The 23,292-nt window shown below is 48.3% G+C and overlaps 11 protein-coding genes; 6 read left to right on the top strand and 5 right to left on the bottom strand.

The window, feature by feature from the left end:
* Window positions 1-39: 39 nt before the first annotated feature.
* FFUJ_06737 (related to cutinase transcription factor 1 beta) lies at window positions 40-2,675 on the bottom strand (the record flags this gene model as incomplete). XM_023576910.1 has 6 exons in its annotated part: window positions 40-580; window positions 645-1,570; window positions 1,616-1,696; window positions 1,759-2,096; window positions 2,151-2,440; window positions 2,497-2,675. The coding sequence occupies 6 exons, from the start codon at window positions 2,673-2,675 to the stop codon at window positions 40-42; spliced, it is 2,355 nt and encodes a 784-aa protein (XP_023430066.1).
* A 478-nt stretch (window positions 2,676-3,153) lies between these two features.
* FFUJ_06736 (uncharacterized protein) lies at window positions 3,154-4,087 on the bottom strand (the record flags this gene model as incomplete). XM_023576909.1 has 2 exons in its annotated part: window positions 3,154-3,927; window positions 3,980-4,087. The coding sequence occupies 2 exons, from the start codon at window positions 4,085-4,087 to the stop codon at window positions 3,154-3,156; spliced, it is 882 nt and encodes a 293-aa protein (XP_023430065.1).
* Window positions 4,088-4,608: 521 nt separating this feature from the next.
* FFUJ_06735 (uncharacterized protein) lies at window positions 4,609-4,938 on the bottom strand (the record flags this gene model as incomplete). The annotated part of the gene is made up of 1 exon (XM_023576908.1): window positions 4,609-4,938. One exon carries the CDS (start codon window positions 4,936-4,938, stop codon window positions 4,609-4,611), a length of 330 nt encoding a protein of 109 aa, XP_023430064.1.
* Window positions 4,939-5,761: 823 nt separating this feature from the next.
* On the top strand, window positions 5,762-8,481 carry FFUJ_06734 (related to nitrate assimilation regulatory protein nirA; the record flags this gene model as incomplete). XM_023576907.1 has 6 exons in its annotated part: window positions 5,762-5,947; window positions 6,101-6,922; window positions 6,996-7,324; window positions 7,385-7,726; window positions 7,784-8,362; window positions 8,427-8,481. 6 exons carry the CDS (start codon window positions 5,762-5,764, stop codon window positions 8,479-8,481), a joined length of 2,313 nt encoding a protein of 770 aa, XP_023430063.1.
* A 30-nt stretch (window positions 8,482-8,511) lies between these two features.
* FFUJ_06733 (uncharacterized protein) lies at window positions 8,512-8,768 on the top strand (the record flags this gene model as incomplete). XM_023576905.1 has 2 exons in its annotated part: window positions 8,512-8,592; window positions 8,652-8,768. The coding sequence occupies 2 exons, from the start codon at window positions 8,512-8,514 to the stop codon at window positions 8,766-8,768; spliced, it is 198 nt and encodes a 65-aa protein (XP_023430062.1).
* Window positions 8,769-9,980: 1,212 nt separating this feature from the next.
* FFUJ_06732 (uncharacterized protein) lies at window positions 9,981-11,115 on the top strand (the record flags this gene model as incomplete). XM_023576904.1 has 4 exons in its annotated part: window positions 9,981-10,512; window positions 10,568-10,605; window positions 10,671-10,887; window positions 10,940-11,115. 4 exons carry the CDS (start codon window positions 9,981-9,983, stop codon window positions 11,113-11,115), a joined length of 963 nt encoding a protein of 320 aa, XP_023430061.1.
* Window positions 11,116-12,003: 888 nt separating this feature from the next.
* Window positions 12,004-13,346, top strand: FFUJ_06731 (uncharacterized protein; the record flags this gene model as incomplete). XM_023576903.1 has 3 exons in its annotated part: window positions 12,004-12,634; window positions 12,689-13,123; window positions 13,177-13,346. 3 exons carry the CDS (start codon window positions 12,004-12,006, stop codon window positions 13,344-13,346), a joined length of 1,236 nt encoding a protein of 411 aa, XP_023430060.1.
* Window positions 13,347-15,082: 1,736 nt separating this feature from the next.
* On the top strand, window positions 15,083-16,619 carry FFUJ_06730 (probable acyl-CoA dehydrogenase; the record flags this gene model as incomplete). XM_023576902.1 has 5 exons in its annotated part: window positions 15,083-15,415; window positions 15,472-15,635; window positions 15,685-16,120; window positions 16,170-16,428; window positions 16,486-16,619. The coding sequence occupies 5 exons, from the start codon at window positions 15,083-15,085 to the stop codon at window positions 16,617-16,619; spliced, it is 1,326 nt and encodes a 441-aa protein (XP_023430059.1).
* Window positions 16,620-16,863: 244 nt separating this feature from the next.
* On the bottom strand, window positions 16,864-18,762 carry FFUJ_06729 (related to 4-cresol dehydrogenase flavoprotein subunit; the record flags this gene model as incomplete). XM_023576901.1 has 5 exons in its annotated part: window positions 16,864-17,329; window positions 17,386-17,663; window positions 17,711-18,063; window positions 18,121-18,153; window positions 18,201-18,762. The coding sequence occupies 5 exons, from the start codon at window positions 18,760-18,762 to the stop codon at window positions 16,864-16,866; spliced, it is 1,692 nt and encodes a 563-aa protein (XP_023430058.1).
* Window positions 18,763-19,316: 554 nt separating this feature from the next.
* On the bottom strand, window positions 19,317-20,440 carry FFUJ_06728 (alcohol dehydrogenase 1 family protein; the record flags this gene model as incomplete). XM_023576900.1 has 2 exons in its annotated part: window positions 19,317-20,333; window positions 20,390-20,440. 2 exons carry the CDS (start codon window positions 20,438-20,440, stop codon window positions 19,317-19,319), a joined length of 1,068 nt encoding a protein of 355 aa, XP_023430057.1.
* Window positions 20,441-21,176: 736 nt separating this feature from the next.
* Window positions 21,177-23,066, top strand: FFUJ_06727 (uncharacterized protein; the record flags this gene model as incomplete). XM_023576899.1 has 4 exons in its annotated part: window positions 21,177-21,225; window positions 21,284-21,387; window positions 21,441-22,935; window positions 23,014-23,066. The coding sequence occupies 4 exons, from the start codon at window positions 21,177-21,179 to the stop codon at window positions 23,064-23,066; spliced, it is 1,701 nt and encodes a 566-aa protein (XP_023430056.1).
* Between the last annotated feature and the right edge of the window lie 226 nt (window positions 23,067-23,292).

Here is a 23,292-nt window from a genome sequence, read left to right as displayed (position 1 = left end):
AACTAATGATTATTGCTGTTAATTACTAATGATGCTGTCTTATAAGACATCTATCATGGGTTCCTGGATACCTAAGAGATAATCTAGTGACTGCCTAAGCTGAATGTCCTTCTGCCCATCCAGAGACTCAGAGTCTAGCATCTCATGGTCTGATTTCTTAGGGGCTGCGTTAAGCCTCTCTACATCATTGCGGAGGCACAGGGGAAAATCTACACTTTCGGGTAGCTTCCTCCGATTAACACACATGTCCACAGTCCACACAAGACCCAGATATACTTCGGGATGCCTCGCCAGAACGTCGACCCAGTCTTTCATCGCTTCTTGACCTGACCGCAATGAAAGCTTGTTGAATGACCGGGCCAGTTTCGCCACGTGTTCTGCTGCTTCCTTGACCCACTGAGAGCCATAGTATTGAGCAGAAAAGGTGTCCGCTGCGTCTGTCACGACTTGTAGGTGTTTCTGTACGGGGTCGAAACTAAAAGGGGGCCAACCTCCCAGAGGGCTTGGGACTACCTCGTCTTCGCTGGATAGGCTTGTGTTCACATGGTGCAACGCAAGAGGAATTGCAAGGCAGCTCGTTCTTTAGCACAGTTTGGTCAGTATATATGCATGCAGACAACTGGAGAGGCGCTCGGTTGACTTACACTGTGATAGGAAGATATTTTGTCAGGTGAGATCCTGTTAGTGAGCCTATGCATTTAGACAGACCCAGAACAGAGTCTTCAACATCCCCGCGGATCTCGTTACTCCTGTTGTCGACTTGGAAATCGTCACGATGAAAGTCAGGGCTACCCATTCTTGAAATCTGCGTGAAGACTCTACGATTGCAAAGAGCAATGCAAGACGTGCTAGATGTTGTCAGACCATACTTCATAAGGACGAGGATTTCCAGAACATACTGATAGTAAATGTACATAAGATTTGTATGTACAGCGATGGAATTCACTGAATCAGTTTCCGCGGCCGCGATAGGTTGATGGAAGGGAGGAAACTCAGCCTTTGCTGTACTATACCACTCCTCAAGAAGATCACAAGACTTTCTGATATTCTCTTCTTCCTGTGCCGAAGAGTCTGGACTTGACTCAAGCTGTGTCTCAAAAGGATAGACAACTGGGATAATCTCTGTCAACAACATTAATAGGCTCAGGTTCTTGGAGAACAGAGATATATGTTGGCGCTTGGTCGCAGGCGAGAAAACATTTGATCGATGTATCTCGCTCTGTAAATCGGCGAAACCCAACGGTACGCAATTCTCCATGTCGAGCATATCAGGCGTGATCTGAAGACGGAAGCGACAAGCGAGAGATGACAATCTGTCACATATAATGCAACACCACCAAAGTCTTCGAAGTGTTTTTGACCGCGGTTCGTTTGCTGTTGTTCCAATGTCACATATTCCTGCGTGGCGATGGGCGTTGATGAGCTTGGCATGATGTATGGCTAAGCTAAGCCATGTTCTATAGGGTACAGGTGAAGTTGTCGTAGGCGATTCAGGTACCCAATTCATGAGCATTAATGCAGCTTGAGCCAGTGGTAAATGAGATGTCTCAGCCTCCATATCAAACAGAAGCTATGCGCTGTCAGTCTTGGTCACCATATGAGAGTTTTGACTTACCTTTGCTTTCCGATATAGATCAGCCCTTGCGGAGCATATGTCATGATATCCAATCTGACGCAGGATAGGAAGAGGTACATACTATGCGCGATATTAGCAGGTAGTTCGCCGAAACTGGTCAGGAAGTCTCGAGAGCATCATACAGTACTGCTAGCAAATAGCATTGCCCGAAGGACGAGAAGCGACATGGAGATCCTTTGTGAACTGTTTGTGGCTGGAGAAAACATTGCCCAGAACTCTCCTTCGTCAATGAGAGGGATGAATACATGGGCGTATGTAAAGTACGCCTTCATAAAGACATCCAAGATCAGGGGATTTGGTACGTGCAAGCATCCTTGAGCCTCGAGATAAGTGACATCTTGATAGGGAATGGCATGAAGGTTCCCGACTGTCAGAGACTGGAAATATGAGTATAGAACGACCCCATCCTTTGGGCTTCCTGCGTCACTTGGTGACCCTGTACTGTGCTGAAAGATATTTCCTTTCTTGTTGTTAGAGATTGGGTTATCGCGAGCCAAGTCACAGCGCTACTCACCAATAGGGTCCAAACGAGGCTGCTTCTCAGTGGGCATGGAGGAACTCCAGCCATCGTAAGCGGCAGGCTCGGGTATGGGGGCGAAGTCCAGAGGGTCCATCTGCCAATTCTGCCATGGCTCACCGGCGCCCACTGTCTGTAATGAAAAACTTGAGCTGGTCAGCTGCGGTAGCGATAACTGACTATCCAGACTGAGCTGTTCAGTCACATTTGAGGCAAGGTCACTGCTCCGGGTGTCGGGGGTCTTTATTGCATTCCGCAAGGATCGTCTATCGGAAGCCTTCTGGGTCCTACGAATAACGCGTCAACCGATATAAGCAGGGGAGCGGAGAAGTTTACGACCTACCAAACAGCTGATGTTTTTGATAATTGGCATTCTTTATCGTCGAGAGAGCAATTCGTGCATGGCTGGCCATGGACAGACACGTCGCATCGAACTTTTCTTGACCGACAGATTAGACACGCCTGTAGCGAGCGCTTGTGAAGGGCTTTGGACCGTGTGATGGGTTTTGAGGCTGGAGACATTTCTGAGATACTCAACGATAGGGAGTGGTCAGACACTAGACATTGGGTTTAAGCAATGATTTTGTGAATATGTTATTATGAAGGTTTGAGAAAGAAGTCAAGGGGGACTGGAAGCTACGGTATGATTGCGGGGAAGCCGGCTCGAAGCAGGTTAGTGTGACTACTACACTCGCACTCGGAGAGAAGAGATGTTCCGCGATCTCCAATGAATTATGGGGTCCCCACGATCCGAAACTCAAAATGTTACTAAGAAATTAATAAGGCCTAGTAAGTCCTTGTCGACTCAGATCAGATACCGATTTCCTCTGCCGAGGTTTTTATCTCATCTGGCTCACAGGTTGTGGATCTTCTCTGTAGCAGTCTCGGGGTAACCATGCGTTATCCGAAACGCAATGGATGTAAAAAGAAAGCCCTCTATTCAATTTAAATATCTATTTAGTTTCGCACTTTATAAATTTCCTCGACTGGTCTTTCTATCCTAAAGGATGCTCTTGAGAAACTCAAGTTGCATGTCAACCACTTCCTGGAACCTCTTGCCGTAGTACAGATCAAAATGGCCACTCCCCTTTACGATTCTGAGCGTCTTTGGATGCAATGCCTTCTCAAAGGCCTCGAGCTGCAGGTGAGTATAGGTGCACACATCGTCATCCGCCAGAACCATGAGCAGTGGCGTAGGCGAGATATGATGAATAACCCCCGTCGGCTCGTGCATGATCGTGTTGGTCAAACTCTGGAGAGTAGCCGTCTTGTCGTAGCTGTAGCCTCGTCGGGCCATTTCCGCTGCAAACTCCACGGCCCCCTCATCCTTCAAAATGGCCTTGGTGGTCCCATCTCGGACCTCCTCGACAGAGCTGGGATAGATCGGGATGTGGATCTCTGAATTCGAGGTCCGTTGAGCGACTAGAATGGGTTTCGGAGCTGCGGTGAGGCGAGCCATGGAACCGCCCGATACAAAGGGGACTTGTGAAATAATGCCTGCCAGGCTCTTGTTCATGGAAGCGGCGACAATAGCGTTGCCTCCGGATAAGCTGGATCCCCAGTACACGATCTTGGTGGGATCAACATCGGGAAGGGCTGCAGCGAAATTGAAAGCGTCGAGATAGTCTCGTGACTGCTTCACGGGATCGGCTTCAGCGCGAGGAAGGCCCTCACTATCGCCCCAGCAGCGGTTGTCGTAAACCAATGCTCCATAGCCAGCGTCGTTGAACTTGGCAGCGAGTTCGGGCAGGAAATGATCACGGTGACCAGAGAACTGTAACTTCGAGTTAGGATCTGTATTGCATCAACATATGGGTTTGACTCACTCCATGGGTCATGATAATGCAAGGCTTCTTGGACCCAACGCTGTAAAAGGTTCCTCTCAAATTCAAGTCATCATATGTGGTAATATCAACGTCTCGTATAGAGGCCATTTTCAAGGTTGCTTGGAATTGTTTAAGATGATGTTTAATGCTTCAAGATTGGTCTTGTAAAGGCTGAATGAAGAGTGTGAGGTTATGAGTCTCTGCGAATTGCCATTCTGCTAACTTATACATTTCCTCAATCTATTGGGCACATATTATAGTTCCCGGCATTTCGGTACTGGACTTGCAGATGACCTCCATTCATATCCACCGTATATCTTTTCCGAGACCCTCGGGCGCTAGTAAATGAAAACATCCACCGCTCACCAATAGTCATCTCTTTCGTCCCCTCGGCAAAGCCGAGGCCCCACCCCGATGGAGCATATAACGAGAACAAAAGGGACGATTTATCCATAACAGCGAAGTTTAGTATACGTGAACCCAAGGCAAGTTTGAACTTTAGTAAATTAAATGTTATCTGCTATAAGGGCAGTAGAAACCCATAGCTATACGCCCTCGCTCTATTAAGGATCCTCTCATCCTCGCGGGCATCAGCCAACAACACTTGCCGTTACAAGGGAGATGCCCCATTACGGAGCAGCTTGTCGCCGCTTGATCTCTGCTTTAGATTTGTATCTCACGATGGCGTGGTGCGCCCACACTCCCCTTTTGAACGAGGCCTTAGGGAACTTGAATAAGCTTTGGTCAAAGCCGGGCATCGGGTTTACGATACAGAGGTGATAGATGTCAATGATGGCATGTGAAATACCACTCCAAGCATCTTCTGGCGCATGGAGGTAAGGCTCCTGAAAAACGCTAGAGCGTGTGCCAGAGCCCTCCATGGCAGGTACCATGGTGCCCCCGGAGTCGGTGGCACTGACAGCCAGTGAGTTGGAGAATGAGTTCAAGGTCTTGCTCATGATGCGGCAAATATTATTCCAGCAAAGGCAGGACACGGTGCATCTGGCGATAACCAGCCTTTCTATCTATGTTTTCATTATGCCTTCAGGTGGGCACGTCGCACCGCATGATGCGACGGAAAACTTCCTACATGAGGCCGTATCCAATATCATCGGCTGGCCAAGTGCGACCATTCCTGCTGGTTATGTTGAGGCTCTCTGGGTCCGTCACCTGCTCCGAATTAAGCACCAGCACCCCTTTCTGAGGATGACCGGAAGAAATGAGAAACAATGTAAGCCGTTGCCCATGCTTCGAGAACCATACCTTGAACACCAACATGCTGATGTTTTAGACGTTACGTCACAGTGGCATATATCGACATCCCTTGCGTAGAATCAAGTTTAGGTCAGATTGAGAGACTTTTCTACAAGGTAGTCACCTAAGAGCCATATAGTGGCAGATTTTAAACATGGCATCTATAAAACATGTGGGTAGTTTGACAAAAATCGACTTGAAAGATATCGATTGAAGAATCGCGCGTTTATCGAAATCGTAGTTTATTATCGGCGAAGGCGATGTTTTATGGATTGGCATCTTGTGGAACCAATGATGAAGCAAAGCGATACCCACTTAACCTTGCCTAAGCAGGACTAGTCCCCATAAGATCCTCCCGTCCCTGAAAGTCGAGACCCTTTGGACAGAGTAAGGTGGCAAAAACCTTGAGACTAGACAAGGACGACTCAAAACAACCTTGACCAAGGCTCCTCTGCGGCAATAGAACATACCCTTCTGCCATTACCTAGGTATCACGCACAGGCAGGGAACGGTTGCTTTCACATACACATGCAGCAGCTGCGAGCATTGAAACCGGCCAAGCCATTATCCAATGATAATGACGCGTCGCCCGAGACTTCGACTTTGCTGTCGCTTTCGAGGTCAGCCTTGGCCTCAAGGGCAAGGCGCCGCGCTCGCCAAGCCCAAGCCGGGCAGGCCCCTGCTTGCGAGATTTGTCGAAAACGCAAGATCAAGGTTAGTTGCATCCATCACCTTCAAAACACAAAACACTGGTGGATGCCCAGTGCTTACTATCTGCCTGCCTCTGGTCACCACGAGCACCACGACTTGTGCTGCCCTCAAGACTAATCTATACAACATCACGCTAATGTGAATCTGGTCTTGCAGTGTGACCGTGGCCGACCAGAATGCTTCAATTGCACCGAAAAGGGCGTGCAATGCCAGTATCGCTATGGCCCGGAACCAGCCGCGAGCCCCTCCCAACTTGAAAGATTGGCTCGCATCCTCAAGGAGCCTGGCGAACTCTCCAACCAACTCACAACACTGCCCTATCACGATGCTTTGGTGTTGCTCAACATGCTCCGTGAGACGCCACGCGATCCTCAACCTGAGCCTCAACCTCAACCTCGGGCGGCAATATCCTCATCGCTGTCATCGTCATCTCCCTCGCCGCTCTCATCGCCGCCCCAGTGGTCCCCTACACCGCCGCTTCCCCAATACAACATTATCGGAAGCCTTTTACCTCCAGTGTCCGCTGGAATGGAGTTTGAGCTCATGGTTCGGCACCCAATTGCTTACCCAGTCTTGCTTCCCGTGACGGTCAGCTCCTTGCCTCTTGGGGAGTTGCTTGCCCCTCGGAGGTCTGAGGCTTTTGGCAATTCTCCGCTCGAAGATACCAAATCTGTCCATCCCCACGAATTGCCGGGCACGAGCGCAAGCAAAGATGCTACTGCTTCAACTAGCTCCTATGAAGGGCTGTCGCATCTGACTGAATCGCACATCCACCTACTTGACCAAACCGAAATATCTTCTTGGACAACTTTGCCCATCCCTAATTCAATAGCAGTTGAAGCAATTGCCCTCTACCTCAACAACGACTATCCCGTTCTTCCTCTTTTCGACGCTGACTTGTTCCTCCGTGATCTTGTTCACAACCAGCCATACTTCTGTTCCAGATTCCTCGTTGCGGCACTCCTGGCGTGGGCATGTGTAAGTGAACCTCAAAAAGCCCATGTCGTCTGTAATGAGCCTGATAGCCAACACTCATCTTTGTGTTTGACAGCAAGCCTGCACTCCCATGCACCCAGAGGCTGCCCATTACTCTATAGCCTTTTTTGCTGACGCTCGAGCTCAATGGAGTAACTATGACGACCGTGAAGCTATTACTCTGTCTAATGTGTCTGCCTTGCAACTGCTCTGCATGACTGCCGTCACTCTTGGAAAGGATGACCTTGCCTTTCAGTATCTCCGGAAAGGACTGCAAGTTGCACAAGCAATGGGTCTTGTCAACCTGGCATCCGGAATGGAGCAAGCGGATGCGTGGTTCAGCGGCCATGCTGACTGGACGAGAGCCGCGTCGTTTGTGGCATGGGGTACCTTCAATTGGGTCTCGTAAGTCAACACCACCCTGGTCGTCAAGTGGCCATTACTCAGCTTGCAACTAAACACCAGCAATCTAATCAGAGTCTTCTCGCTCCACTACCACAAGTCTGAACTTGAATTTCCACCGAGGCTTTTCATGCCAGGAGACGTTGAGGCTGTCATCGCTGCAGAAGAAGGTGGCCAAGTCCTTTCGCCCACCAGCGAGATCTTTAATGCCGCCTGTAAACTCTGGACAATTTTCTCCGTTGTGACTAGGGCTTACTACGGCCAAGGCGATCACATCTGGCTCGACCAAAAGAACGCGCTCCACTTTGCAGAAGACATCTACCGCCAGCTTTTGGCCTGGGCGGACGGACTGCCTCTGAGCCTGGTTCGCTGCGAAGGGAGTAGTCACGCTGTCTTCATGTTGCAGTAGGTTGCCTCAATATCTATCACGTTTAAGAGCTTTGGGACTGACTTGGTTTCCAGTATTTATTACCACGCCATCATCACCGATATCTTTCGTCCCTTTGTTAACATGATCGATCATTCCAGGTCGATGCTGCGCACTTTCGGGACAGATCGAGCGACCCCCAAGGTTGTGTATCACGCCTCAATCCGTCAAATGAAACGCCTTTTACTCTCATACCGACTCGAGTTTAGCTTGGAGGCATCATCAGTCCTCTGGCAGACATGCGTCATTTATGTGGCAAATGCAACGATACGCGATGTTGAAACCAACCGGGATGAGATGCTTTTTTTCCTACATCTATGCTTGGCCGGTTTGAAAGAACTGTTCATGTCCTACAGAGTTTTTGGCTCGATCGCCAAGGGAATACTTGGTATAGCAATTCGGGAAAAAGCTCTGAGTCACCAAGAGCTTCGCAGGTACCTACGTAGGCTCAAGACAATCGGGGAACGTTACAAGGCCAAAGATGACGACAATGAGATGAGTGGAGTAATGGCGAAGTGGGTGGTTGATCTTAACCTTGCGTTAACAGACCCTGAACGCGCCCAAGGTGGTAAGCTCGCAGAACAGACTGATCGCATGAGCGAGACTTGCCCATCGTAAGGCGAGAAGGTGGTTGACACTAGTTTTTTTTTTTTTTAGTCTTCTGGTGTCTACAACTAGAGTAGATCGCATCAAAATTCATGAATGGAAATCGGGCGAGCGATTAATAAGATGAATGCAAACAACACGACTCCCGCTAGCGAATATGAAGAACTCTAGCCACATGGAAAAACAGGGTGAGAAACAAAAGGCAGGAATGTGCGCCATATATCGATTTACTGGGGCTGTAAGAAAGCAATCGAGCAGCACATCACACCTGAAGCCATTTCTTACATCTATCTCAAGGCATTCATCGCGGATACCGACACACTCAGTGCCCTTACCAACATGCATCCCGAGCTGGATGTCGGCAAACCGGATTTTAGTCCCGAGGCAAAGCTTGCCTGGGCTCTGATAGCATAGAGCTCCGGGGAGTACGTAGCGAAGTAGTGGGCGAAATGGGCCGCTGCGAAGATCGTCTTATCATGGGGCCTTGCAGCGACTCCTTCGGAGCAATGGGTATCTACTCGTGTGCACGAGACACAGTGTAGCGGCAAGCTCAACTACTGATTCTCGATGCTATAGATATCATCAGGGGTTCTATATGCATCGTGAAACTTCAGCTCCAGCTCCGCGAGGGTGTAAATGGAAAGCGGGTATGTTCTTCCAACGCCTATGTTCCTGATTCGTCATTGATCAACATGTCCAAAGAGGTAGAGACGCAGATCTTGTATCCTAGAAGCTTCTCATTGCTTACTCTCGTGTCACAAAGTTAAATCAATACAAGTTTAACACTGGGGCTTTAAAGCTCTGTGGCGAGGTCATTGGGAGGCCGGTAGCTTTTATTCGAGCTGATGTGGTCTCTGAACCCAGGCTCCTCTAAAGTCTATACTTGGCTGATACATTGTATGGTTCTCATGACTTGCCGAGTTCTCCCGGTTTACCTGCTCATCGGGATATTGTCCAAGGAAACTCTTGAAGTTTGAAACTTGATCGGCGCGTCAGCCAATGAACGAAACTCCACCTGGCCCAAAAGTCGATTAAGTTTAACCACAGTCTTATCATCACGAGTCACCGCAGACCTCATTCTTAAGCTTCTCTAAAACTTTGATCATAATCAAGGTCTTGAAAGCAAAAGTCCTCTTGTTTGCCGCTCTTTAACTGTATTGATTGATAGTTAAAGCTTATGATATCTCAACCAGACATATCAAGCCAACACACTGGAAAATACCAATTAACTTCAGGTTTCTAAAGGCAATATACATATAGCCTCATCAAAGATAAGTCCCCCATTTAAAAACAGAATGATATCCATATGTGATGACTCTTCAACTGTATGTCTATCTACGTTTTGTGTCAAGATATCAACTTTCAGATGCAGGCCTCGACAGCGAATGACACATCCAGCTCACAAATAAGACATTATTGCAATGAGACCTGACCAGTCACCACAGGATAAACTTTGGCATGCTGAAACCTAGCTGATGGCTCTTTTATCTGACTTCATGGAATATAAAAAGGTGCCTCCCATGCATCCGTCATGACGATCCAACTCAGCATCACAAAAACCAAGCATATTTTGCGAGAACAACAAAGTCCGCCAATTCACCAATACCAGCTCCGATGCCCTTCATGATGAACTTCTTATCTCTTCATTCAATCTTGCTATTCGTTTCAGCCTGTCTGGCGGCAGATGCCCAGGTTGCCTGGCGTCTTGAGCACGACACCAAGGCCTCTGCATTGGTAGCAGTAGATACCAACGGCACTGTCATCGCGGAGACATGTGGCAGTACAATTTACGCAAAATACCCTATCGACTTCTCTAATGTTGATGGAATCGATGGTAGTGGAAACTTCACCGTTGGCAATATCACCTACATGGTTCATAGTAACCCTGATTGGTCTGGGGGACCTGCTTGCTCTCGGGCTTTCAACCCACAATACACTCTTGTCCAGTGCTCGGGAGTCAGCTGGGATGCTGCTGATGCCATTGGTGACAAGCCAAGAGACTGCTTTGCTGAGAGTCCCACGAATGGCGAACTGCAGTTCCTGGAGAACAGGACTCTGAATGACACGAGTCAGATGCACAAACGAGACTGGTGGGATGACTTTAAAAACGACGTCCGGGAAGGCTTTTCGACCACAGAGAGAGAGCTTGTTGGGGATGGTAAGTATTCGCCGACTATCCCCTTGATATGACAGTCACTAATGCGACTTGACAGGAAATCCTCGCCAGCATTATTTCCACCAGCAAATATCGGTATGAAAACATCCCTGTGTCTTGACCCAACAGTGCGCCGTAAAGTTTGTACTAACAGACTCCAGGAACCCATCCGCTGCGGCAACAGCCGGGGCTGTACCGTGGGCAAGACAGATTCGGAGTCCTTCACTGTTGGGGCCACTTTCAACGTTGGCCAAGATAAATACTGGGCCTCAATGGGCTTCGCTGTCACAAAATCTTGGTCGACTGGCAATACCTACAGCTGCAACGGTGGCCAGAACGAAACTGTCTGTATTTGGTACAATACCGCCCACACGACTTGTAAGTTACTTGGCATGAGACACGCACCTGAGATGATGCTGATGAATGATAGACACCGTGAAAGAAACTACACGCGCACCAGGCGAGTATGAAAAAACGACGAGCATCTATGACATTTCTTCTCCCAACAAGAACAACAAGGGCGGAGATTACTACTGTGTGGTCGGTCACTGTAAAGCCAAGGGCGATAGTTGGTGGGACAGGAATGGCCGTCGTGGTGGTCCTTGAAATGGCTGAGAGCTTAATCCAGCCGAGAGAACCTAGCTACAACTTCCTTAGCTGCTACACTGTAGTTACCCTGATTGTAGATTTATTTTTACGAAATTTCTGTATTCCTACTTAAGCATCACTAAAACATCTTTGGTCAAAAACATATGTCAGGCTTACATCACGCGCCTTACTCGAAGTCCAACAGCTGTAAGGACGCATCAATTTTGACGCGCTGTTAAGATATACATCAAGCAGCCGGAAAGGTACGCGCTTACGTTGGTACTCCATATCACTCCACAAAGTTACGACTTAATTGGTTACTGAGAGGCAAACCATCCCGAGTGGGTAGACGCGGAGATATTATAAACGAGATGATCCGAGGGGGGAAGCGCTATTTAAAGAGGGAACGCCAAATAGCTCCGGCGGAGGCAGACTCAAGCGAAATCTAATTATGTGAATATGGCAATGGCATCTTAAACAAATGCAAAGAACCGAGATTCTGAAGCTTTGTGTTTACAAGACGGCTTGATAATTACTAAATTACCTAATTCTATCTTGGCTTACTCTTTCTCCTAAAAGAGCAATAGACTTCTGCATAAGCGAATTTATCCAGTAAATTCCCTACTATTAATAACCAATTAGTGGAAAATCTTAGATTTTAACAGGATATAATTGGTGGAACCTGTTATTTTGGAAATAAACTAGAAGACCTAGTATGACAGCTTCCTTATAAATGCTTACTATTGAATTTCTAACGATTAGTAAGTGTAGGGCTATTATAACCCTAGTAAGATAACATGCAACAATGCGGTACTAAATAGCAATTTTAGGGCTACAATATTTATTGTAATTAGCGGTAACGCTATACGTCTATCAATCCAAATTATTACCTTTTTCACGGACAAGATGAAGCTCCAATTCCTAATGCTTGGTCTGGGAGCTTCCTTTGCTCTCAAGTCTGTACATGCGGCGAGTGATAGTAACGCAACTCCTTATCTTCCCATTCCAACCAAAGCGCCCAAGACATGGGTTCATCCAGGAGTCTTCGTTTCCGGGCCGCAGCTCAACTACATTGCCAAGAGGATCAAGGCTAGGGAGAACCCTTGGACCGAGGCATTGGATTCCATGCTCAACATGACGTATATGTCGCCTACGCGAACGGCTGAGCCATATGAGACGGTCCAGTGCGGACCAACATCAACGCCCAACATTGGGTGTTATCAGGAGCGCGAGGATTCCATGGCGGCATACATGAACGCATTGGCATGGTGGATTACGAAGGACAAGCACTATGCTGAGAAATCCATCCATTATATGGATGCCTGGTCTAGCACCATCCAAGCTCACAACAACAGCAACGCACCACTGCAGACGGCCTGGTCGGCCGCTAATTGGGTACGCGCAGGTGAAATCATGCGCTCGAGTTATAAACACTGGTCCAAGAAGGGTATCAAGATGTTCTCTGACATGCTACGACACGCCTATCTCCCCATGATCGAAGACGGCGCCCCGCGGAAGAATGGAAACTGGGAACTAGGTGGGTGTACTTCTTCTGTATTACTGTCCCTAGCTGATCTGCTGACGCTCGTAGTGATGATTGAGTCTACCATAGGGGCTGCCGTCTTCCTTGAAGATGCAGCTCTGTACGAAAAGGCCTTGGGGTTGTTCTCCGCCCGGGTCCCCGCGTACATCTACTTGACATCAGACGGGGAGTATCCCGTGCAAGGCCGTGGTGGAATCAATACCACCGCGGAGATTATCAAATACTGGTACAATCAAAAAACCTTCCCAATTAGTGGCATCACGCAGGAGACCTGCCGAGACTTTGCCCATACCAGCTTTGGCATCTCATCCATCTCTCACATCGCCGAGACGATGCGGATCCAAGGTATGGACGTGTGGAGGTCTACGGACGTTGGCGCGCGTGTCAAGGCGGCTCTCGAGTTACATACTGCACTGGATTCAAAACAGAAACCCGTTCCTAAGTGGCTGTGCAATGGCACTATTCCCGACACTATGAATCCAAGTTAGTGCCTCTACTATCATCGAGGATGTTAACTAGTCCGCTAACTTCAGCAGTGTTGGAGCCAGCTTACAATGCACTGGCCTTTAATTTGGGTCACAAAATGCCTTTTACTAAGAAGGTGTTATTGAGTCAGCGTCCGGCGGGCATTAGTGAACCTCCACTATTTATTGGAGTCGAGACGCTATCAAATGCTCAAACGCCATTTGAACGGTGGGGATACTAATATTTAAGAGCTCGGTTAAAGACAGATTGTCTAAAGTTACTTACATAGCATCAGGAATAAATGGCAGACTTAGGGTTGTCGCCAATACTCTTCCTATTCTTCAACGCAGACCTACTACGGAGTAAGATCAAATCGAATGGAGGCTTGATTGCGTTTGTCGACGACTAGTCAGCTTGAGTCACAGGTCTGACGGCAGACAACAATGGAGGGGGTATCCAAACCATCATCGACCGTACGCTAGTATAGAAGAGATGCAGTGGGGCGATTATTGAGTGGAACAAGTTAACCGCCTTGCACTTTATACGCTTTACCGACTATATCAGCTACATACTGTACACAGTCAAGGGAGATAACATTAGACGGAAGCAAGAGGTCAAAATCCATTATTAGTCAAAATCCATTATTATAGATGTGAAACTGAAGTTTGAAAAACATATAATCAAAGTAGTCACTAGAGGTCTTATAGCGGCCATATGCCTGAGAAGAAGTAAGGTGGTATCCTCACATACGGCCAGGTAGCTCTTTATGGCGACAGTTACTCCGGAGATAGACTACCCTTCAGTCATATGGTCGCCGCTGAGACCTGTGGCTGAGAGCTTAAATCAGCTGAGAGAACTTAGTAACGTAGCATACATAAAGCGAAAGAGCCATAAGCTAGTTTAGTAGGGGTCAGAAGATAGGAGCATGAACCATCAGGGATGCTTTTCAGGCGGTCACAACAGCAGTGGCAGAAGTAAATGCCAGCATACAGACGGTATGTAAGTGATTTACCAAAGCCGGCACATAAATATACATTAACATCAGGGTGCGGCCGAAGGCGCATCTACTTACAGCTGTTGAGGTGTTGACGAGTTGAAGACATACTTCGCCACTAAGAAAACTAACTCTCACATACAAAGCGAGCAGTAGGGAGCAGTATAGAGCGAAATAGAAAACGATCCAAGCTTATACAGCACCACCATAGCATAACCGTATGTCGCTGGTATTCGAGGCCGCCTGTGATGCAGCAATGAGCGCCAGCGACATTATCATCGCGACCAGCGCCTCCAACAAAGGAGGTCTAGTAGGCATAGGCAGTATCATAGCCCATATCATCTGGCCAAAGGACAGGATTGTGGCTAGGCACTCGGTCACCTTGGGTCGCAAGACGACCGAACTCCGTATACAGCCGAGCTGGAAGTGGAAGTGAAAGCGATAGCATTACAGTGCATGCCAGATGGTCTGTTACGACAAGAATTTACGGTGCTATTGAGGAGACCAGTTATCACTCAAGACGATTTTATGACCGCAATAGCAGTCCGGTCAAGTCACTATACGGCAGATCTACAAGTACGTCGAGCGCTTGAGAAAAGAAGTAATTGAGTTAAAATAATCTAGATTCCGTCTGGAGACAAGAACCGCAGCATGACCCTTACGGCAAAGAAGTAAGGCAAGAAAATACCGGCGATTAATTAAAATGACTCTCAGTCCTGGTCCAGGCTTTGACGTTCGGCGCGTCCATGTTGATCAGTGGGGTAATGAGACACTTGAGTGGCTAGGAAATTTTGAAAATGAGCCGAGGCTGGCTTAGGGTAGTTCTAGATAACTGTGCCGAGGCATGTTTCCTTAATAGGAAAACCCCGCGGTTGAGGTTGGAAGCTTTGGGTTATTGTTGACATATGCAAGCTTCCAATTCATTAAATCCACCTTGGCCAACTTGTTGTAAAACTCTCGCTATCTCCAAGAATACATCCAAAATGTCGCGTGCCGTTCACCAAGTCCCCTTCGCAGACCCCCCTTGGCTAAGAGGCGCCCCGTCGCCGTATTTCAACGCGTCGCATCGCAGATTCCAGGCTGCTTGTCGCGAATTCGTCGATGAGAACCTCAACAAGAATGCTCTCGACTGGGAAACAGCAGAGGAGGTGCCATCTAACTTATTTGAGGTCTTTGCAAAGGGTAACTTTACCCTGCCGTCTTTACCAGCGCCTTTACCTGTAGAATGGCTCCGAAAGCTGGGCATAACTCACATGCCCGGCCAGGTACCTGTGGAGGAATGGGACAGTTTGCACACGATGATATATGCAGATGAGGTATGGCACCACACGGGTGCATTATATATCGCGATACTGACTGCATTGAACACTAGATGAGCCGCTCCGGCCTTGCTGGACCACCAGGCTCCATCACCACTGGCGTTGCTTTTGGTATCCCCCCTCTGTTGCATTATGCAGAGCCTCAGCTCCAAGAAAGGTTTCTCCCAGATCTCTTACTCGGGCGAAAGAGAATCTGTATCGCTATTACGGAGCCAGAGTGGGTTCAAGATGATACTCAATCGGAGTTTTACTGATCTCATCTCTAGTGCTGGCTCTGACGTCGCAAACATCACCACGACGGCTACTCTGAGTGGCAACGAGTATATCATCAACGGGACCAAAAAATGGATTACCAATGGAATGATGGCAGACTATGCTAGCATGGCAGTCCGAACTGGCGAGGAAACCTCTGGAGGCAAAGGCATTTCTTTAATGTTAGTCCCGCTCAAGGACTATCCTGGCGTGACAAGGAGACGACTCAAAGTTGCGGGACAGATTGTGGCTGGAACTTCCTTTATCGAACTTGATGATGTGAGAGTCCCACGGGAAAACTTGATCGGACGTGAGAACGAGGGCATGAAGTATATCATGCATAACTTTAACCACGAGCGTATGTTCATCTCTGTTGGTGTCACCCGTCAGGCTAGAGTTGCCCTGAGCAGCGCCTTCGCATACTGCCTTCAGCGCAAGGCATTCAATAAGGTGGGTTCAAAAGATGGAGTGGATGTGATTCTCAGCTGACCTTGTCAAGACTCTCATGGAACAACCCGTGGTACGTCACCGACTGGCTAAATGTGGTGCAATCCTGGAAGCGCAATGGTCCTGGGTAGAATCATTTGCATACCAGCTCTCCAAGATGCCCAAGGAAACAGCAGACCAAGAACTCGGCGGTCTTACGGCTCTGTGTAAGGCCAATGCTGGCATTGTTCTTGACGAGTGTGCAAGATGCGCTGTTCTGTTGTTCGGCGGCAACGGTTATACGCGTACGGGCAAGGGAGAGATTGCTGAGAGTAAGCCATCCAGCAGGTGCTTTCATATCAAGATAGGGAGCTGACATCACGACACAGAGATTTATCGAGAAGTTCCTGGGGCCAGGATTCCTGGTGGAAGCGAGGATGTTCTGTTGGACTTGGCGGTTAGGCAACTGACCAAGCAATTCCGTGCACAACTGGCCAAGGAGACAACCCAGGCTAAGATTTAAACCTGCTCTCGGCGATCGGCTCATGAACCTTTATGTTCATAGATACTGCAGTAGATGTATCTCGCTCTTACGTTGGATATTTGTATTAAAGCAAATAATACACAAACTTGTGTATCAATTGTCCGATTAAGAGAGAGGTAGATACTGCAAATGGGGGCCAAAATATAAACAAACGAGATTACTGAAACCAAGACTATTATGGTCAACCTCAGTTCTTAGCTTAAGAATCTAAACTAGTGATCTGCTATAGCTTTGTAGAGCGCTGCGGACTTACGGCAAAGTCCTTTGCGTTATAGCCGCTTGGCCATATCCCATTCTTACCGGGCGCCAGAATTCCCTTGGGATCCAATGCATTCTTAATTGTCGTATTGAGATGCATCTGCGCATTATTGTTGAAGTGGTAAGTCTGCGCAATCTGATCCATCAATGCCAAATGAGTGCGATACTCTCCCCAGCCCTTCTTGGCTGCGTCGTCGATCAACTGAATAATGAGATTGTGCGCTCGACGGCACGACTCTGGATCGAGACGGTCAAAGACAAGACACACTATATGATGCATCTCCCTCATTCCGACGACAAATGTTCCAATGAAGTCGAACCCTGCTTCTTCGCAGCGCTTGCGGGTCAAGGCATACTGAGCGACCGCGTCGTCACCCGTGACTTTGGCGATGGGGGAGAAGAACAGGTGGGCCCCATTGGGCAGCCAGTTGCTGTTGAAAGGAAGTTAATATGTCAAAAGGGATATCGGATGAGATGTTGAACTTACACCCATTCAAGCTCAGTCATGGTAGGAATGCCCTGCAAGGTAAGATGTCGAGTCTGCAAAACAAGATTGTCTGGCATATCCTCCGGGAAGTAGAACTTGGCCCCAGGGATGGCTGAGAATGCACCCTTGACGACTTCCCACATAACCTTGCGTATGGGTTCAGGGCCATAAAGCGCTCCGTAGAAGTTCCAACGGCCTAGGTTGAGTTTCTCTGCGATCTCATCGAGTTCCTTGTCGTTGAGTGGCTTTTTCGACGTCGTGTACTTATCTCGAGATCCCTGTAGCTATCATCAGCTGCGCCCAAGTAATCAAGCTGGGCTCATACCATGACCGCTGCATCCAAAAGTACATGTCTAACAGTGGGAACATTTTGCAGCACCATTGAAGTCCGAAGTGGTCGAATGATCTCAATGGCCTGATGAAGATCCTCATCTTTGGGAATAGTGATCAAGTATGACTGATATCCACCAGGGTTCACCATAAGCCAGATGCCCATCTTGACAACAATGCCAAGAGACGATTGAGTAAAGATGCCGTCGTTATAAGGACCGAAGCCGTAATTGAACAGTTGCCACGCTGAGTTGGGCTCTTGCTCGTGTGGAGGGGCGTTTGGATCCGCGTCTGGGTTTGGTAAAGCACCCATTCCCGTACGGACCAGTGTGCCATAGGGAAGTACGACTTTAGAGAGTAAGTTATAGGTAACACTTCCAATGGCAGCAGTATCAGAGCTCTTACCTTCCATGCCGCAGTGCATCATAAAGTGATCACCTAGAGACTGTCAACACTTGGTCGGTACAATTATGAAGATTACTTACCATAAGGAGTATAGCCAACTCCCCTCTCTGTAGTGTTTCCAAGCACGGATCCGCCGCCAAGATCAGGAACATCAATCCACAGCTTGTCACGAAGATTGTTGTCTACCAAGTACTGATGAAGATCTGTATATGTAACTCCAGGTTCGACCAGAGCATAAGCGCCGTCAACATCAACCTTCAAGATCTTATTCATATGCTTCCCAAGATCAAGACCAATCGATCCTGGGACACGGGGAGCAGCACCACCATACCCAACATTTCGGCCAATGGAGAATGGCCAAAGGGGAATCTCAAACTTGTTGCACAGCTTGACGATGGCTTGGACCTCGGCTACGTCGCGGGGAGTGACGACAGCTGAGGAGACAAAATGCTGCTTCGAGGTTATGTCAAACATGTCGTGCATCTTGCTGGGGTCGCGGTAGTCCTGCTTGTCCAACTGGCCAGGGTTGGATATGATGATAACATTTTCAGCGGTCGTAACTTCAGTGACTTCTGATATGAATTGATGGAAAACAGATGGTGCGATGCCAGGCGGCAGAACAAGAGGGTTAACAGTAGTCATTCTGATGGTGATATTATAACGATTCTTTACATGATGTACTAAGTCAACCCAAGTGCGACTCTGGCAGGCCTTAAATAGAAGTTCCCGTGTTAAGTAGCCACGCTTTCGATATTGGTGAACCTTTGTGCTTGGCTGGGCAATGGTGGGTATTTTCCCGTTCGGCCGACGTCAGGTTACACAGCATCGAGGTGGAGGTGGGGAATTGTCCGATATGTGCATATGCCCCCATCCTGATACCGGACTTTTTAGTATCCTTTGGCGTGAACTGGTAAAGATCTACTCGGGATGCGTCTTATCTTCACAATGAAAAATACATGCAACGTGTTGAACGTCCTTTGGTTAATCTGGTGAGATTTATCATTTATTGCTTGTCTCAATTTGGGATCATATCAGATCATTATAGAGCATTGGCAGCGGTGATGATATGAGCTACAACCGAAAAGCTTATATAACTATTTACTTTTAATAAGAATCGACTGGTATTTGCTGTCTATAAGATCTTCTAATCGACTTGTATAACAACCTCGAAGCTACAAGAGAACAGAGAATGAAACCTAGGATGGAAATTGTATGACCAATTTTCCAGATGTCTTTGAGAACTGATTGACCAAATCGTCGAGCTGATCAAAACTCACCGACTCCACGACAGGTTCAACCACGCCTCTTCGCACGAACTCCAGAGCTTCGAGTGTTTCAGTTCGTGTTCCCACTAACGTTCCTAGCAGATTGATGCCACGGTCAATGAGAATCAGCGGGTGAAGACTCATCGCTTGGTCTGGTGGAGGAATGCCAACACAGACCAAAGTGCCAAACACTGCAACAAGATCAAGGGCGCTCTGATACGCACGACCTGATCCTGCAGTGACGATGACGGCCTTGGCTCCAGCTTCATTAGGGGTAAGCTTCCTGAGTTCGGCTGGTGTATCAGGCGATGCTCCGTCAAAGTATACGTCGGCTCCCATCTTGATACATGACTCTTTTGCAGGCCCGATATCAACAGCCGCAACGCGGAATCCCATGGCTTTTGCATACTGAATCCCCAAACCCCCAACACCGCCGCCAGCTCCGACAATAGCAACCCATTCTCCTGGTGTCGCCCCACAAGCCTTGAGTGCTTTATACGCAGTAACGCCACCACACAATGTCGGCGCAACCAGTTCATCTGGCAGCTCCTTCGACTCAGGAATAGTCAGCACATAGCGACTTGGTACAATGCAGTGTTCTGCAAAGGTTCCATCCCACTTCCGTCCTGAATTCTGCTGCTCCAGACAATGGACCTCACCACCGGGTTCACGACAACAATTGCATCGACCACAGACGTCCCTGACCCAAGCAATACCAACTCGATCGCCAATCTTGACAGAGTCGGGGTCTACTCCAGAGCCAACTTGTACAACGCGGCCCACGCCCTCATGGCCAAGAACCTCACGGCATGGTCCGAGGTAGCCACCTGCAAGGGCCATATCAGTGCCGCAGACACCAGTAGCGGAGAGCTTAACTAGCACTTCCCATGGTTGAAGTTTGGGGATTGGAACTGAGTTGATCTTGAACTGGAAGCCTTCATTTGAGCGCTTCGTTATTGTTAGTCGATGACGAACCAAACACTTGATGTCACGATTTTACTTACTACCACGGTAGCGACCCGATGGTAGGGCTCCTCAGCTGTCGCGTCTCCCATAATCACGTAGTGCTATGGAGATATGATTTAGGGTTGTTTGGGCTCCACGTAACACGCGAAGGGAATTTACCACTGGCTTGAGTTGAAAATCGGCGACGATCGAAGGTTAATGCTTTCAACTGGAAGACGTGCGATTAATGGCAGGTAAGATATTATTCCTCCAAGTCCCGGATGCCGCGAACAAATGCCGAAATGCTTCTCACTAGAAACCGAGCGGCTGTGCTTTTGCGGGGTTTCGATATCTGGATCTAGACTAGATCGTGGGGATGAGGCGGGATGCCGATCTCTCCTGCGGGGGTGGCAGATTTCCCGCCTCCACGTGTTCATCGTGACCAGCTTTTGGTTGCTTAGGCGCGTCAAATTCAGCAGTCTGGTTTGTTCAGGTTCATCTCTGCTATCGACTGTGGACTTTGTGGCCCGTGACTTCTCCATCACTGTATTTGCTAGGTTGCATCGCTTATGTCTCTCAATTTGTACTGCCGCCCAAGTTCCATAGCCCGACCTGATGACCTCGGTCAACACCATGTCTGATCAACAGCCGCAACATTGCTGTCCTATCTGTTCTGCCGGGTTTACAAAGTCAGGTATGACATTTAAAAACTAGGCGTTTGACGGGATGTAGTACTCACAGACAATATTGCATCAAGACCACCTCAATCGGCATTATCTGTCGCGTAAGCTTGCTGCAACCTCGCTCTAGAATGTCGATACTAAAGCAACGAGGGCTCAGACACAGATGAAAGGTCTTACCAATGCCAATACTGCAGTCGTGGATTCAATCGACGGTTAGTCTATACTTGATCATTCCTTCTTAGGTTTCAATAGCTCATGGAAAGTCTTCAGAGACGCACTCCTTCGTCATTGGAGAACGTGTGACAGACGACTCAGATCAGGTTTACCGCCTCCATCCCTGGACCAGAAGAAGCGAGGGAGACCGCAAAATGCTTGTGAAAGATGCGTCAAGTTAAAAAGGAAATGCAAGGGATCCCAACCTTGCAAGGCTTGCGCGGAGCAGAATCGCGCTTGCACTTATATCCAAACACCAAGGAGGAATGACTTGACATCCTCACTGCAGGGGGCAGAAGACCAGAAAACGTACGAGCTCCTATCAGGACAGGACCTGCAGGTAGATGGTTCATTCTTCCTATCGCAACAAGACTGGATTCCTGACTCGACGACGGTTACTTCATTTTATCCCGTCCTACTTATGCAGTCTCAACCTGGTTCCAAGTCAAATGTAAATTCCAGTCTGAGATCACAATCTGGCTCATATCCACCACAAGATGAATGGCCTGTCTCCCATGATAGCCCATCGCTGTCGCTTGTGACACCTAAGCCGACCTTTCCTCGTATGCGTCTCCGCTTTCTTGCTAGACTTACTTCCTCCCATGGTCTGGCCAATTCATTCAACTGCGACAATATCTTCGCCAGGGCAAAGACTCATTCTGGTCTCCTACAATATGGTAGCCAGCCCTCTCTCGAATCAGTAGCCATTGCTGGAACCCCGGTCGCATCGCCTTTGGTACCTATAGGCCAACAGACACAGCCCCAACACCAGCAAAGGCTGGCAGGACAATACTCATTGGCAAACATATGTGGACAGATTGTCACAGGTGCCTTTGAAGCATCATCTCAGGTATCTGATCTAAACTGGTCCAACTCACGAAAACTGTCCTGTTCAAGATTCTTTTCTCCAAGAAATGTTGAGCTGTTCTTGACTTTGTTCTTTCAAGCCTGGCATCCAAACTGGCCCGTCTTCCATAGACCTACATTTGACCCCACTGCAAAGTCTCCCAAGTTGATAGCGGCTCTGTCACTGATCGGTGCCTCTTTGAGTCCCGACAGAAAGTACCATGATCAAGCAATGATGTGGCTCGAGACAGTCGAGAACTGGATCTTCCAGGACCCGGATTTCAGCGAAGACAGTATTGCTCAAACAGACGATGACAGCCAGGATTCTCAGGTTCGTCAGCGCCTTGACATATTGCAGGCGGCTTATGGTATCCTTCTGCTCATGAATTGGGAGGGTGACACAAAAATGAGACTCAGAGCACGAAGGACGCGGTTTCCTGACATCGTCTTCGTTTCCCGCACCCTGTATCCCTTCGCGATGGTTGGAACAAGCGAGAAAGAATCCCTTGCTTCACGCAACCTCCATGACCACTGGACAGCGTTTGGATTGCGAGAGGAGTTAATCCGTACCCTCTTATATACCTTCCTTCTTGACTCTGCATTCGTGATATTCTACGATATGAGTCCCCGGATGGTAATCAATGAATTGCAATTTGGCCTCGCGGCTCAGGATGAGCATTTTAATGCTCCAGATGCCGAGACATGGTTCATGTGCACCCAAGCTGCTGCACAGAGATCACTGGCGTTCAGCGAGGTCACGTTGGCTCAGTCTATTACCATGATTATGGGTGAGGGCGTTGGTACCAGTGGATGGGAAGTCTTCGAGACGACAAGTCCATTGAATCTGTTTGCTATTGCGAGTGGTAAGTTACATGACAATAAAACAGCAACAGCCTTACTAACACATTCCAGCCTTCCACAATCTTATATACCATCACCAGAATGGACCAGACCCAAGGTCAAGATCCTTGCCTATTATACGAGGGCTGAGTAACTGGTTTCGAGTTTGGTCCAATCGTAACTTATTCTCAACCTCCGACAACTACATTTCCGTGGAAGCAAACAAATCTCAGAGAAAGCTCGGGTTCTTTCTTCATGCAGATGAATATTGGTGTCTCGCCAATCTGTTCTGTAGCCAATTCGAACGCGGTGTCAATCCCCATCACTCATTTGGCGATACACATTCACACCGATCTCAAGGGGTATCTGATATGGGCAAC

Source organism: Fusarium fujikuroi, chromosome FFUJ_chr05 (genome assembly GCF_900079805.1).
Source record: "Fusarium fujikuroi IMI 58289 draft genome, chromosome FFUJ_chr05".
NCBI classification, from domain to species: Eukaryota; Fungi; Ascomycota; class Sordariomycetes; order Hypocreales; family Nectriaceae; genus Fusarium; species Fusarium fujikuroi.
This window is presented reverse-complemented; position numbering and strand designations above follow the sequence as displayed.